At 43.1% G+C, this 14,576-nt stretch overlaps 1 protein-coding gene across 1 annotated transcript in view; it reads right to left on the bottom strand.

The window, feature by feature from the left end:
- Positions 1–14,576, bottom strand: part of LOC126353999 (slit homolog 2 protein) — a 1,283,043-nt gene that overhangs the window by 465,237 nt on the left and 803,230 nt on the right. Inside the window, exon 3 of the mRNA XM_050003305.1 lies at positions 4,288–4,510. Within this exon, the coding sequence (XP_049859262.1) occupies positions 4,288–4,510 (223 nt within the window). The remainder of the gene's footprint in view (positions 1–4,287; positions 4,511–14,576) is intronic.

Below are 14,576 nucleotides of genomic sequence, written 5' to 3' on the forward strand. Positions count from 1 at the left end.
TTGCAAAGGAAGTTCTGCATTTCATATCACATAAACATGTGTTACAATTTGACAACAAGATTAACGGGTCCTTATGAGTACCGTTTAACGCAAATACCTGGAGGCAGTAGAAATGGCTATACTTACTGAATCAACAGCCACGTATTCCCAATTTCAGGTGAAGCAAACAGCTGAATTCAATTTGACAGGGTTAATCACCGTAATGACTCGCATTTAGGAGAAATGGGATTCAAATCTTATCTGACCATCCAGATTAAGATTATCCTCTGCATCTCTAAACCGTTGGAAGGAAATACCTGGATGTTTTTTTTTTAATGAGACACGGTTGATTTCATTTCTTCTCCCCCCCCCCCCCCACGCTCTCCCCCCCCCCCCCCCCCTACCGCACCCTCCTCATTGTCTGCTCCATTTCTAAAGACGGCGCGATAAACGCCTAAAATTCTTTTCTTTTGTCATTTGCCGGTAGTTATCTAGAAATGCGCTTAATAATATTCACATGCAGACTTAGGTAATATTAATCGTAACGTTCCTGCTGCAGTTTGATCTGGTACTCGCTATTTATATTTCCAGTGAATAAAAGGAAGACGAAACATTGGAATGAAAATTCAGTACCGTACACATTAAAAATAATGCTGCGAGATGGAATGGTTTCGCCAAGTTTTAGAACACTGTTGTGCTCTTGTAACGTGTTGTGACACACTGAACTAACGATCCTCGTTGGCTTTGAAGCCATTATCACGACATGGGTAGTACAATAGCAAATAATCTAGCAGCTTCAGGAAGCCACAAGTGTGTCACACCGCATGCACAACGTGAATACAGTAACATCCGCCTACAGTAACGTTACGTGGCAACAGGGTCATACTACTGCGCTGTTATTCACGGCTGCAAAACAAGCCTCCGCCTAAGCTACAAGCAAGAACGTATGCAAAATAAAGACAGTTCAGGAGTTAACTGGAAGAGGTACGTGAAGTCTCCTACTTTCGCGCTTTTATCTTGTATCCTTTCTCTTGGCCAGCATCACACGCTGTTGTTAGTGTCAGTTTATAATGTTTCTCGTCCAAGTAGCATCGTAAGGAACAGAGAGGAATTAGTTAGCAAACTTTCTGATGTAAGTGCCCTCCCAGGTACAACCATGGTCTCACTAGATGTCAAAAGCATATATTCTACTATCCTCACAGATATAATTGAAAATATTGTTAGGGACAGTCTCAGGCATTATAGTGGTAGACCATTACAGGAGGTGAAGGATATCTTGAAGCTTCTGCATTTAGGTTTAAATATCAACTAGTTCAACTTTGGTGATGACGTCTACGTTCAGAGCCATGACCTGGCTATGGTTTCCTCTTTGTCGTTCTGTTTCGCAAACACTTTTTATAACTGATTTAGAACATCAGATTTTCAGTGACATACCTGTGCACTACAGTAAGGTGTTACCATGATCACGGTATGTAGATGACATCTTCCTAATATATAAATGTTCTGCCCCAATGTGTGACGATATTCTCCACGGTCTTAATGGTTTCAATGAGCACATACAATTCACAGTCGAACATAGATTAAATGGGGTTTCACCGGTTTTAGAGATATCGGTCATTAATTCAGGAAATTCCTTTCAGTACGGCAATTATAGGAAACCAAGAATCAGGGATTCATAGTTCTTTCTCCTATCTTCTACAGCATAAAACTGGAGCTTTCCAGTGAGTGCTTTATAGATAACGTAATACACCATTATCTTAAGTGGCATATGAACGCGAATGTAACGTCATCCAGTTCACAGCAAGTTTAATGGGCACCACGCTGGTTTGTCCTGGGTATTAATAAAGGCCTTTTTACAAAAAGTAAAAGAGAACAGCCGTAGGACTGCTCCGAACCAGGGTCAAATGAGGGTCAATTCTTATGATTATATTTCGAACTATGGAACCGTTTCAAATATACAAAAGATATGGTCGCGGCATATTTCATTCCTAGGATTAATGGGCCTATGCTTAAACACAGGGAGAGTACGAAAAGGATCCCCATGACTGGTCAGGTGTTTATAACTTTACCTGTAAAAAATTCCAGTCCAAGTATGTAGACCAAAGTGGACGGTCCTTTCAAGTTAGGTTTGTTGTTGTTGTTGTTGTTGTTGTTGTGGTCTTCAGTCCTGAGACCGGTTTGATGCAGCTCTCCATGCTACTCTATCCTGTGGAAGCTTCTTCATCTCCCAGTACCTACTGCAACCTACATCCTTCTGAATCTGCTTGGTGTATTCATCTCTTGGTCTCCCTCTACTATTTTTACCCTCCACGCTGCCCTCCAATACTAAATTGGTGATCCCTTGATGCCTTAGAACATGTCCTACCAACCGATCCCTTCTTCTGGTCAAGTTGTGCCACAAATTTCTCTTCTCCCCAATCCTGTTCAATAGGTTTAAGAAAGGTATTTTTGATTTTGGTTCCAATTCTTCCTTGATTTCACATTTATCCGGAACGGGACACTCAGTTTCTAGTATTACGTCTTACAATTTCGCACTCAGAACGCTAGTGTAAGGTTCTCCATGTCCTGGAAGAGCTTTTCATGCGTTAAGAAAACTTTCAAACCAAACAATTACCAAACTGAAATAGGTCGTAAGACCAATTTCGCTAACTTCGACTACTTAAACGAATAGCTCGTTTTATTCAGCCTCTTCCCCTAACCTCCTCTTCTTTGGAGGCTTTACTGGGGCTATTCTCCGTTTTTAAATTTTTAAAAATTGTATGAATTTAAGATTTTTTAAATTCTAAGTGTTATGTTCATAAATGGCCCACAATAGGTGCTAGGCTTTCATCCATATGTCTGTTATTCACTTGACATTTGCTGTCTCTATTAACAGGTTTATTTTTGTACCCCTATTTCTCAACCTTTTCCTTACAGTGTATTTGAAGTTATTCAAGCGCAATCACATTATTCAAGCACATGCGCCGCTTCCTTTGGGGCCTATGTTTTGATATCCTGTCAGTTCGTGTATGGCAGGCAGTTGGCAGTCGCAGCGTTCTGTACCGTCGCGGCTACAGCTCCCCATTCCCCCATTAGTATCGCGTTTTGTGAGTTTCCCATATTTTAAAGGATGATTCGGTATCGTATTGTAAAAGTGGCTTGACAACTGTAATGTAAGTATTCAGTCTTGCGGACACTTTTAATCACTGTGATACGGTCGTTGAGTAATTATGTTTGAGGTTTCCTTCTCATTTTTATTAAGATTTGCACATGATGATGTAATTTAAATTACTAAATGGTCATACCTTTAATGCTTCAGTGGTTTTTATTCAAAAAGTGAAACTTTGTCTGTAAATGCTGTATGTTCGGGACAAATTCCACAACCGATTTTAAACAAACTTCTCAATGATTTAGACGCTTGAAACCTTAAAAATAGCTCAGAACTGGACACCAATACAATTGTGTATGGATATATGCATGTATTGAAACTGTGGCTATGCAGTGGATACACGATGCCGATCAACGCCTCTGGTCCTTGTGTATTTGTGGCCCGATGCGCATAACGCTCTCTGTGGTTTTAAAAGGGCAGAGTGAGTGCTGTCTTTCGGCTCGCCCTGAAGATGGCCCGAACGGTACACGGCCGAAATGTTAGAAGAAAGCGTGGAATTTAAGAAGCTGAACACCAGAAACGTAATTGTGCAGTCATTTCGCTGCAAAAAGATGAAAATGCACAATCAGTGATATCTGTTCCTGCAAGTAATCTGGCAGTTAGACAACACTGGGCGTGTACCAGGTCTTTGATCTCCCGCGTCACCACTTTAGGCCGAAGGCCTTCCTGGTCGGAAGTTTTGTTCATTTATTGGATGACGAGCACTTTTCAATCAGAAGTGTTATTGGTAACTCGGCATTCGACGCAGAACATCATCATCTTATGTTAGTCCAAACGTTTCCGTGAGACTTTCATGCTAAAATTTTACGTTGGATCGTTACTTCCGCAAATCACACATTGCACATATCACCACCAACGATGTTAATACAGTGAATCAGTGAAGCTATTCAGGAGCTTATGATGGATACAGTGTTGTCAACGGCCCATCACTAGGACGTTTCCATACGATGTAAAAACTAAATTTCAGTACTCTTTTTAACATACATTATAATTTTACGTGAAATTCAGTGGTGTGCAATGACGTCGTTTGATACCGCTGTTCATGAGAAAATTGTTCCAAAGGTTGTAGAATGGAAGATTTTCATGTGTTACTTGGATTATCCTTAAATCTCATGCAGTATTTGTTGATAGTTATAGCAGTACAGAACAGAGGTACTCACTTCTCGAGGCCTTTGAATGCTTCGGGGTCGACGGCGTGCAGCTTGTTCTCGTACAGCGTGAGGATCTCCAGGGTGTCCAGTCCTTCGAAGGCCCGCGCCCGCAGAGCGCTGATGCGGTTGTGGTTGAGGTTGAGCAGGATGAGGTGGTGCAGGTTGTGGAACGCAGCCGATGGGATGAGGCTCAGGTGGTTCTGCGACAGGTCCAGCTGCGTCAGCCCCTTGCCTGCAAATCACAAAGCAGTGCGTGGGTGAGGCACGTGGAAAGAGCGGAACGAGACGAGTACAGACTGTGACTTACTACTTTGTCTTCTTATACAAAGCACACCACCACTCCAGCGACAAAATTTCGGTGGTTGTTCAGAGATGTATTCTGAGTATTTTTCTGTAACAGACAGGTGGTCTTGTTATAGGGTGAATGAGTTTCGTTTGATTTTTATCTATGTTTTACTAAAAATATGTGTACAACAGTTTAAAATGCGACGGTATGAACTGTGTGTCTTGCTTGGAAATAAACTTTTTTTGCTTACTCAGAGTACTTGCTGTTGAGAACAGTAATAACCAGTAGTGCATGCAGTGTATTTCACGTTTGTTTTTTCGATTGTATTAGTTGTACGTTAAAGGTTATACATAGCAATGTGGAGAGGTTTACTGACGAAGAGCTGGCCAATAAGCACCTCTAGAATGGATTCGCAAAACGCAATGGAAGAGCCGGAACAAACTGTGATAAAACTGCACGCGTTTCGTACGAAGGTTTGTGCGTTAACCAGCATTTTGGGTGTTATTACAGGCTCTTCACTGTAGTAGATTTATTATCACGAATAGAGAGGTAGCTGGGGTAGCAATGAAAATAAATCATAATTAAATTAATAATATGTAACGAACCACAGGATACATGGATACATTACACCAAAATACTCAGAAAAATATCCCTGTACGATCTCCAAAAGTTTGTTGATAGAGTTCGAGATCACACTTCACAAATTCATTGTGACAGCTTCTCATGACGCTCCTGATATCATTCAGTACAAAAATGTATCATGTATTCAGTCAAGAAATGACGTAATACCGCTCATGCGACCATTAGCAATTCCGTGAATTCTGCAAAAATATACTGCGCAACACAATTAATGGATCACTTTTGGGAAACGATGTAATTGTCTCGCATTAGCTCAAAAGTTCCTACAAAAGCTTGGGGTCCTGCGACGTCGCCTTTAAGCTCGACGACGTTTGGGATAGGAAGATGTCGACTCACGTGAGAAAAGACCGGACCTCAGGAAAGGTGTAAGGTGAGTTAATGACGTCACATCGGCACCAAATGTCGTGACAATTCTGAATGACGCCCACATGTCTACTAGCAGGTCCATGAACAGCAGCATAGCCTAGGTATATTTTTATAAAGTCCTCGACAAAGGCGGGCCAGTGGCACCAACGGTTTTACCGAAATTGTGCTGTTGTAGGTACTCTTTGCCGGTTTATTCACCCATGTGTCAGCGTCGCACGCCTCCGTGATCACGTTACATCGAAACGCGAGAACTGAAAATGCATAAGCACCCTGCTTCGGATCACCTTCAGATTTTGAGCGGTCCCTAGTCGCTGTACGCTGTACACGAAAATAAAATCTGCAGTCGCACTGCACTCCAAAGAGTCTGAACACGTTCAGTGGGGTTGCTTTCCCACGATGTTCTTAGAGAAGAGTTGAGTCGCCCAGATGTTGTTAGCCGTGTCAGACTTTATCAGGAACGTCGTCGTCCTCTTCACTGTAATGCGAATTGTCGTTTTAGACTCCGGTCCGCAGCTCGTGGTCGTGCGGTAGCGTTCTCGCTTCCCGTGCCCAGGTTCCCGGGTTCGATTCCCGGCGGGGTCGGGGATTTTCTCTGCCTCGTGATTACTGGGTGTTGTGTGATGTCCTTAGGTTAGTTAGGTTTAAGTAGTTCTAAGCTCTAGGGGACTGATAACCATAGATGTTGAGTCCCATAGTGTTCAGAGCCATTTTGACTCCGAAATGTATGGGAATCAAAGCCACAAGGAAAGGGGTGGTTTCATTGACGCCCTTTATGCCACTGCGTGAGGCCTTTTCGTCTCGATTCTGATCTCGGCAGTGTGTACGAAATGTTTACCTCGGCCACCCGTTAGAAATGGTAGCAGGGCGACAAGCTTTTGCACCATTACAGAGAAAGGTTGTAGATACATTTGAGCCTGATTTTAAGCTTCTTGGTTGCAATGGGAGACAATTATGGAGTTTCGAGAAAGTTATCCTTTAATTGTGTGATTTTAACGTCGCGCATCATGGCTCTGACGTCATCGCACAAGCGTCAGAAGAGCGAGTAAAATGTTGGTAAGAGGGGGAGTGACGACTTTTCCATTGGGTGACACGTTCACTGTGGCGATTAGTAAAATTGTGGATATATTTGGTTCTAATGTGACATTTATTCGTTTGTTATGTTCTTTTTGTCTGTTACCTATATACAAGAACAGACCAAATGTTGCGTATAAATTGGCATGAATATAGCACTTAATATTTTAGCATAATTTCAAATGTGTTAGTGTAACTAAGCATTATGGCGTTTAACCAGACTTACAGTTCACAAGGGCGTTTGAGCTCTTTCCTTTTTTTCACGTGTGACGACGCCATGTCTTTTGAAGCGTCACCAATTCCGAGCATGAAGTAGCAGGGAGCCAAGCTTTTGTACCATTACAGAGGCAGGTTGTAGTCACATCGAGTCATGTTTTAAACTTATTGGTCGCAATGGGAGATAATCACGCCGTTTCCAGAAAGTGATCCTTCAGCTGTGGTGTGCAGCGTAGTTGCTCTCATTGGTCTCTAATGTGTTTCGCCGAATACTCGAGGTATGCGACTGTCCTACAATGAAACTGACGTGCCACGTCGGTCAGAGATCCTCCTAGTAGGTCTGTCAACAATGAGTTATGATTTGTCCAGCGAATATACAATCCGGTAACATCAGACAGAGAACGACAACAGCGATCAACATGGGAAAACAATTCTATTCATAGTCCTCGCGGTGTAAGGAAACTTCAAAAACGTTGTAGTAAGAACAAAATTTAATTTTTTATTGCCGGCCGGAGTGGCCGTGCGGTTCTAGGCGCTACAGTCTGGAACCGGGAGACCGCTACGGTCGCAAGTTCGAGTCCTGCCTCGGCAAGGATGTGTGTGATCTCCTTAGGTTAGTTAGGTTTAAGTAGTTCTACGTTCTAGGGGACGGATGACCTCAGAAGTTGAGTCACATAGTGCTCAGAGCAAAGCCATTTGGAACCAATTTTTTTTGTCAAGTATTGCGTAATAATGAATCTCATACTATATTATGCATCTCATTTCAAGGATCTCCCTGACTAAAAGGACGTATTTTAGACCATATTTGAGTACGTTTACTGCTCACAACATTCTATAGGAATGGGCTTAGCACCCCACAGTGATGAAAGATTTTGGTATAAATAATTTGAGGAATGACAACTCTTACACAAGTTATCGTCTCACATCGCTCAAAATTCTTTGCAGAAGCTACAGACGTCCATTTCTAATCAAACCTACACTGCATACGCTGCGATTGAATGTGCATTTCGTAAATATAATTTCATATGCTCTATATTTTGATGGTGCGAAACAAATTGAAAATATAGTATGAGAGCTTTACCATTTTTGAGTACAACAATACGTATCTAATATCAACAATTTGTTCATTTCTTTTAGTACTGACAAAACTCTTTCTGTGTGTGTGTTTGTGTGTGTGTGTGCGCGCACGCGCACGCGCACGTGAAACTGCCTCGTAACTTACTTCAGAAAACTGAAAACGGTTAGGAAGCGGTACGTTTCCTTTGTACAGTACTCGGTCTCTACATTTTGCCTCTTTTCACACCAAACACATACGCACCCCCCCCCCCCCCCCCCCACACACACACGTTTGTCAGTTCTCTAAAAAATAAATAAACTATACATGTTAACAACACTTTGTTTCATACTAGAAACAAAAAACTGAGAATACCCGCACAATCAATTTAAGTGACTTGCCTGCTCATGGTGCACCGAAATATGATACATATGAAACTAAGTTTGCCAAATACACATTTAATTACAGTTTATGCAATGTAACTAGTGATTATAAATCGCGGTCTGTGCTTCAGCAAAGAAGCATGAGGATATGAGAAGTCGACTTCTTTGTTGTTGTTGCTGTGGTCTTCAGTCTTTGAGACTGGTTTCTCTCCATGCTACTCTACCCTGTGCCAGCTTCTTCATCTCCCAGTACCTACTGCAGCCTACATCCTTCTGAATCTGCTTAGAGTATTCATCTCTTGGTCTCCCTCTACGATTTTTACCCTTCACGCTGCCCTCCAGTGCTAAATTTGTGATCCCCTGATGCCTGAACGTGTCCTACCAACCGGTTTCTTCTTCTTGTCAAGTTGTGCCACAAACTCCTCTTCTTCTCGGTTCTATTCAATACCTCCTCATTAGTTATGTGATCTACCCATCTAATCTTCAGCATTCTTCTGTAGCACCACATTTCGAAAGCTTCTATTCTCTTCTTGTCCAAACTATTTATCATCCATGTTTCACTTCCATACATGGCTACACTCCATACAAATACTACTACGACTTCTTGACATTAAAATCTGTTCTCGATGTTAACAAATTTCTCTTCTTGACTTCTTTAAGTTTTGTAAATCGTTAAAATATTTACAAAAAATATTTTAAACAGTTTGTAGTGCAAATACATAGCTATAGACGGCAACAGTGGTTTCGATTTCTGGTGTGAACAAGAAAAGTACTTAAATACTTTGTAAAACAAATGCCGTTAGTGTGTTGAAGGGTTAAGCCTACTGGAGTCTGATAACTCCGCCAGGGGCCTCCAACTCACATGAGTGGCCCATGAGAAAGCGGGCCGCATGCTATGCGGTGAGCGTACGAGAAGCGGGCACTGCAGCTAACATACAACCACGCAGGGGGTAGCCGGGAGGGCGGCGTCAACTAGCATAAGGATGGACACGCTCTGAGAAGCCTGGTAGAAAACCGATGAACCCCTGCAGCCATTAGGATAGAACGTCAAGAACGCATATGTGAAGGCATGGGAATTCTTCTGGTCTGGCAACAGTCGTTTCGCAGGCGGAGTGGCCGAGCGGTTCTAGGTGCTGCAATTTGGAACCGCGCGACCGCTACGGTCGCAGGTTCGAATCCTGCCTCGGGTATGGATGTGTGTAATGTCCTTAGGTTAGTTAGGTTTAAGTAGTTCTAAGTTCTAGGGGACTGATGACCTCAGAAGTTAAGTCCCATAGTGCTCAACGCCATTTGAACCTTATGAACAGTCGTTTTACCTGCCTTAGAAAACGAGAACGTGTCGACAATTCCAGCACCCCACAGGCACTGGTAGGACCATACATGAAGCGCGAGGAATTCGCATATGGAAGTACGTGAAAAAGCCAGCATTCTTAAATTATTGTTTTCTGGAAGTACGCACATTGTTTATAAATCACGGATGGCGGAAGACTCTGAGATAAGCAAGTACATGAATCTGTCCAGGCCTCACGCAGTGAGGCCAGTTGCAAACAAGTGTTGTGTAGCTGATTTCGCAATTACTTCGGAAAGCAGGAAAACGTCGGCAGAACCTGCCACCAACGCTTGTGGACTCGTTCAGAAAGAGCCAGTTCACCGCGGGGGGTTAGCCGAACGGTCTAGGGCGCTGCAGTCATGGACTGTGTGGCTGGTCCCGGCGGAGGTTCGAGTCCTCTCTCGGGCATGAGTGTGTGTTTGTCCTTAGGATAATTTAGGTTAAGTAGTGTGTAAGCTAAGGGACTGATGACCTTAGCAGTTAAGTCCCATAAGATTTCACACACACACACACACACACACACACACACACAAAGAGCCTGTTCCCAGGTCCCACACCAGCCTACATAAGACAGGAAATTTCCACCCTGCACGGAGAGGCGTAGTTATGAAACGAGGATCAGTTGCTGGGCGGCATTGCAAATTGAGACCGCCAATGACAAGAGAGGAGACAATTTCGAGGAACCATTGAGCTGAGAAATGGCTGTGGACTGGAGAGGTACAGTCGGTGAGTCAGCGTGGAAGCAAGAGGACATGGGGGCTCTTCCTTGCATCGTCAACATCCGCCTTCCGACACCGCTATATGGTAGCTTTGGCGACGCTGCTCACAACGATCATACAACGCGAAGATCGTACCTGGGCGACGCCGCTAGGCCGCGACTGCTGATGAGGGCACATCTCCGAGGCGACCCAGCGCCTGCCGCCGACAGCACTACACGACTAATGATCACGAGTAATGGTGAGATGATTCGTCCCTCCCGCCTACCCCTTAATAACTGAGTCGTATCTGTGGCATCAACGTTCGCTGCAACACTTGTTAGGGGTTGCATTTATCGACAGCGGTCCGTGTTAGTATCGTTGGACCCGCGAGTCGCGACCATCTCCGCTCCGCGGCTTGTATCAAGTTTCTAGCGAGCTCTCGTCCACTCATACTCGCGACGTCAAGTAGTAAGGCAAGATAGCCTTCAACTGATAGGAAGCAACCTCTAACAAGGGGCTTATTAACATATGGCCTAAGTCAGGCCTCAATAGCTATCTCTTTATAATTATATGTATGCAGCCAAGAAGATTCCCGTAAAACCATTTAAGTGCAATATATATTATTTTTTGCCGACGACTTTTATTTTAGTCGTTGCAGACCCAGCCCATGCAGCTACCTCTCACAAACGTGCTATGATTTACATGTTTCTATTTAGTTTTGGCCACCAGCCAACATTGGCTACGTCTCGTACGTCGTCATCATAACAGTAACCACGCCCAGTCAAATCAGCCCTGAGATTTGTACTTTTGTTTCGGTTTGTGTAGGCAGCACTGAAATATACACTTTTTTTCGTGTTCTAACCATTTGAGGAATCTGTTCCATTAATAAATCAACCCATTAATCTCATAACCTTTTGTGTGATTTTATTTAATTACTGATGTAAATTACTTGTTGGTAATTTTCATGTTATGTGATGTCACAAACAATTTCTCGATTCACTACAATAGAATAACCCAGTTTAGTTATTACCCAAAAGAAACGTTTGTTCTTACCATGTCTTCGCAGATTTGTGATAGCAAGAGGTGTATGAGAAGTGGCATTTTTCCATGTTCGTCATTTTACACCGTCCGTCCGAAAAGTTCCGAGACAATTTTTTTTCCTGGCTATAGGTGGCGTCTGCGCATAAATTACGGCAGCTGCACGAACTAACAACTGTAAACAAAAGATGTACACTCGACGAGTCAGTTGTGTGTGCAGGCAGTGGTAAGTAGTGGACGAGCGGCGGACGGGTGTGTCAAAGTAGCTGTGCCATAAGCCCCAATGGAGCAATATCTTTAAATCTAGTGTTCAGGACATTCTGCAAAAAATTAGGAGAACAGCGTGCGCAAATTTGTCCTCACACCGTGACGGACGGCTGCTGCGACCTGATTGAAAGGAGAAATGCGGACATCATTTTCTAGAAAAAATTATCATGGGTGACGAGACTTGGTGTTGTGAGTACGAACCTACCATAAAACGACGAAGTGCAGAATGGGTCTTTGATGCTTCACGAAGACCGAAGAAGGTGCGACTGTGATGTGTGAGTGGAACAACATCCCAAAGTAGGACTTTTCTGAAAGTTCCACGTGACTGTGTGAACACTCTGTGCGATGGACTAAAGAGGACGGAGACTACGCAGAACAATTGAAACATTAAAACCGTCACCTGAATTTTTCTCTTTTTTTTCTTTTAACCGAATATCGAAACTGCACGAGGATCACAATAGGTCATTATGTTGAAATTCAGTTTTTCACTTATGATAGTAAATTAAAAGAGAGTTTCAGCGTCATAGCTCGAAATACTCCAGAGTATTTTATGGAACCCACAAATACCTGCTTCAAAGTACAGTTTGTTGGCTAATTACGTTCCAGTGGTTCGAAGCCGCCAAATGTGTTTCACATAAAACACTTTCGTACGACATGGCTTTCACATCTTGCTAGTATTTTCATTATTACATGCACATCAACGTAGATATTCTGCAAGCCAAGATGCAGTACATGGCGGAGAGTGGCTTGTGCTACTGCCGGCCATTGCCTGTCCTGTTCTACTTGCTAATAGAACGAGAAAAAATTACTGTCTTATTCTTTCATAAAGGCCTGGTTTCTCTTGTCTTCACCATCCTTGATTGGCGGCAGTAGGGTAGTTCCGCAGTCTGTTGCAGATGTCTGTTCTCTAAACATTCTCAATACTGTTTCGCGAAAAAAACATCTTCTTCCCTTCAGGGATTCCCATTTGAGTTCACGCAGCATTTCGGTAACACCCTCGTGTTGATCTAACCTACTGATAACGACTATAACAACACACCACCGGCTTGCCACGATTCCATAAAATAATTTTTGTTTGGAAACTTATAATTTATTTAGAGCAAAGTATAACAGTCTCAACTCTGTATTAAATTTTCTTTTCTGTTATTAGACCTTATCATCAATGGTTAACCTGTAGCAATATAAAATAGGTATTGGATTTATAATCTAAGAATTGAGGTATTCCACACCATTGTGATATATCGTGCACGTGGCTCATGCATCATGGAGTAAACAATCTAGTTGTAAGTGAGTAACATTACAGCAAGGTGATTTACGTGTAGCCTGAGGAACATCATGACTTGTGCGAGATGTGAAGGTGTATTCTGCTCTGTTTCCTTCTTTATTCCACAGTGAACATTCTTTTCACTCTAATATATTTTCTTTCTCTTGTTAACCCTGGAACTGTTATAATTTTTAGCTCCCCTCCCTCCCCTCTGGTTTCGATATCTGCATTCACTACAATCACCTCATGTAATTATTTTCGACATTGAGGTGTTCATTCTATTGTTGAAGTACGGGAAATTTTTTTGAGGTAATGTGTTTACCAGTTACTTTCATATGTGCAAAAACGTAGCACATTCCTGTTTGGATCTATAACGTTCCATGTTGCTTCCTAATGTACAGCCACACTTTCTTTTCTTTGGTCCAGTATTTTTGTCATGGTTTTTCTCTTTTTTTCTGGAATTCACTCCATTCTCGCTATATGAAGGGTAGTGAAGTATTCAGTTACATGTGATTGGTGTTCCACAAATACAGCGTAGAAGGAGAACAGGAAGGCCTCTGAATCTTTCTGATTCTGGCATCATTCCATCTTCTACTAAGCCATTTGACTAGACTACTACTTTTTTTGAATTTTGATATTGTTGTGTTTGTAGATTTTTGTATAAACAAGTATAAAGATTTGAGAACATCTAAAATATTGATCGTGAACAAAATTTGAGACATGTTTCCTTAGTAGCTGTTTTCGAAAAAAATATTTGAATAATGAACGAGCTTAGATCTAAGAAAAATAGCTGTACAAATCCAGGCACTTCATCTGGTTATTTTATTTTATTTTTGTTTCCCAGTTTGATATGGCTGTTCCTTTAAATATTTGTGCCTTTTCGTCATCGAGTGTGCTAGAGGAGCAGGACGTCAGACTCCTAATCGAAATACTTGAGTTTGGCTTTCATATCCACGAGGGAATGCTTCACGGACCTAATTTGTACGTAATCTCCCACATGATTTTAAGAGTAAGACAGTTGTTCATATTTGATTTTGATAAATTGTGCGTTTCACTAGTAGAAGGAAAACAGGAAAATACACTCCTGGAAATGGAAAAAAGAACACATTGACACCGGTGTGTCAGATCCACCATACTTGCTCCGGACACTGCGAGAGGGCTGTACAAGCAATGATCACACGCACGGCACAGCGGACACACCAGGAACCGCGGTGTTGGCCGTCGAATGGCGCTAGCTGCGCAGCATTTGTGCACTGCCGCCGTCAGTGTCAGCCAGTTTGCCGTGGCATACGGAGCTCCATCGCGGTCTTTAACACTGGTAGAATGCCGCGACAGCGTGGACGTGAACCGTATGTGCAGTTGACGGACTTTGAGCGAGGGCGTATAGTGGGCATGCGGCAGGCCAAGTGGACGTACCGCCGAATTGCTCAACACGTGGGGCGTGAGGTCTCCACAGTACATCGATGTTGTCGCCAGTGGTCGGCGGAAGGTGCACGTGCCCGTCGACCTGGGACCGGACCGCAGCGACGCACGGATGCACGCCAAGACCGTAGGATCCTACGCAGTGCCGTAGGGGACCGCACCGCCACTTCCCTACAAATTAAGGCACTGTTGTTCCTGGGGTATCGGCGAGGACCATTCGCAACCGTCTCCATGAACCTGGGCTATGGTCCCGCACACCGTTAG

Source organism: Schistocerca gregaria, chromosome 3, assembly GCF_023897955.1.
Source record: "Schistocerca gregaria isolate iqSchGreg1 chromosome 3, iqSchGreg1.2, whole genome shotgun sequence".
In the NCBI taxonomy this organism is placed as follows: Eukaryota; Metazoa; Arthropoda; class Insecta; order Orthoptera; family Acrididae; genus Schistocerca; species Schistocerca gregaria.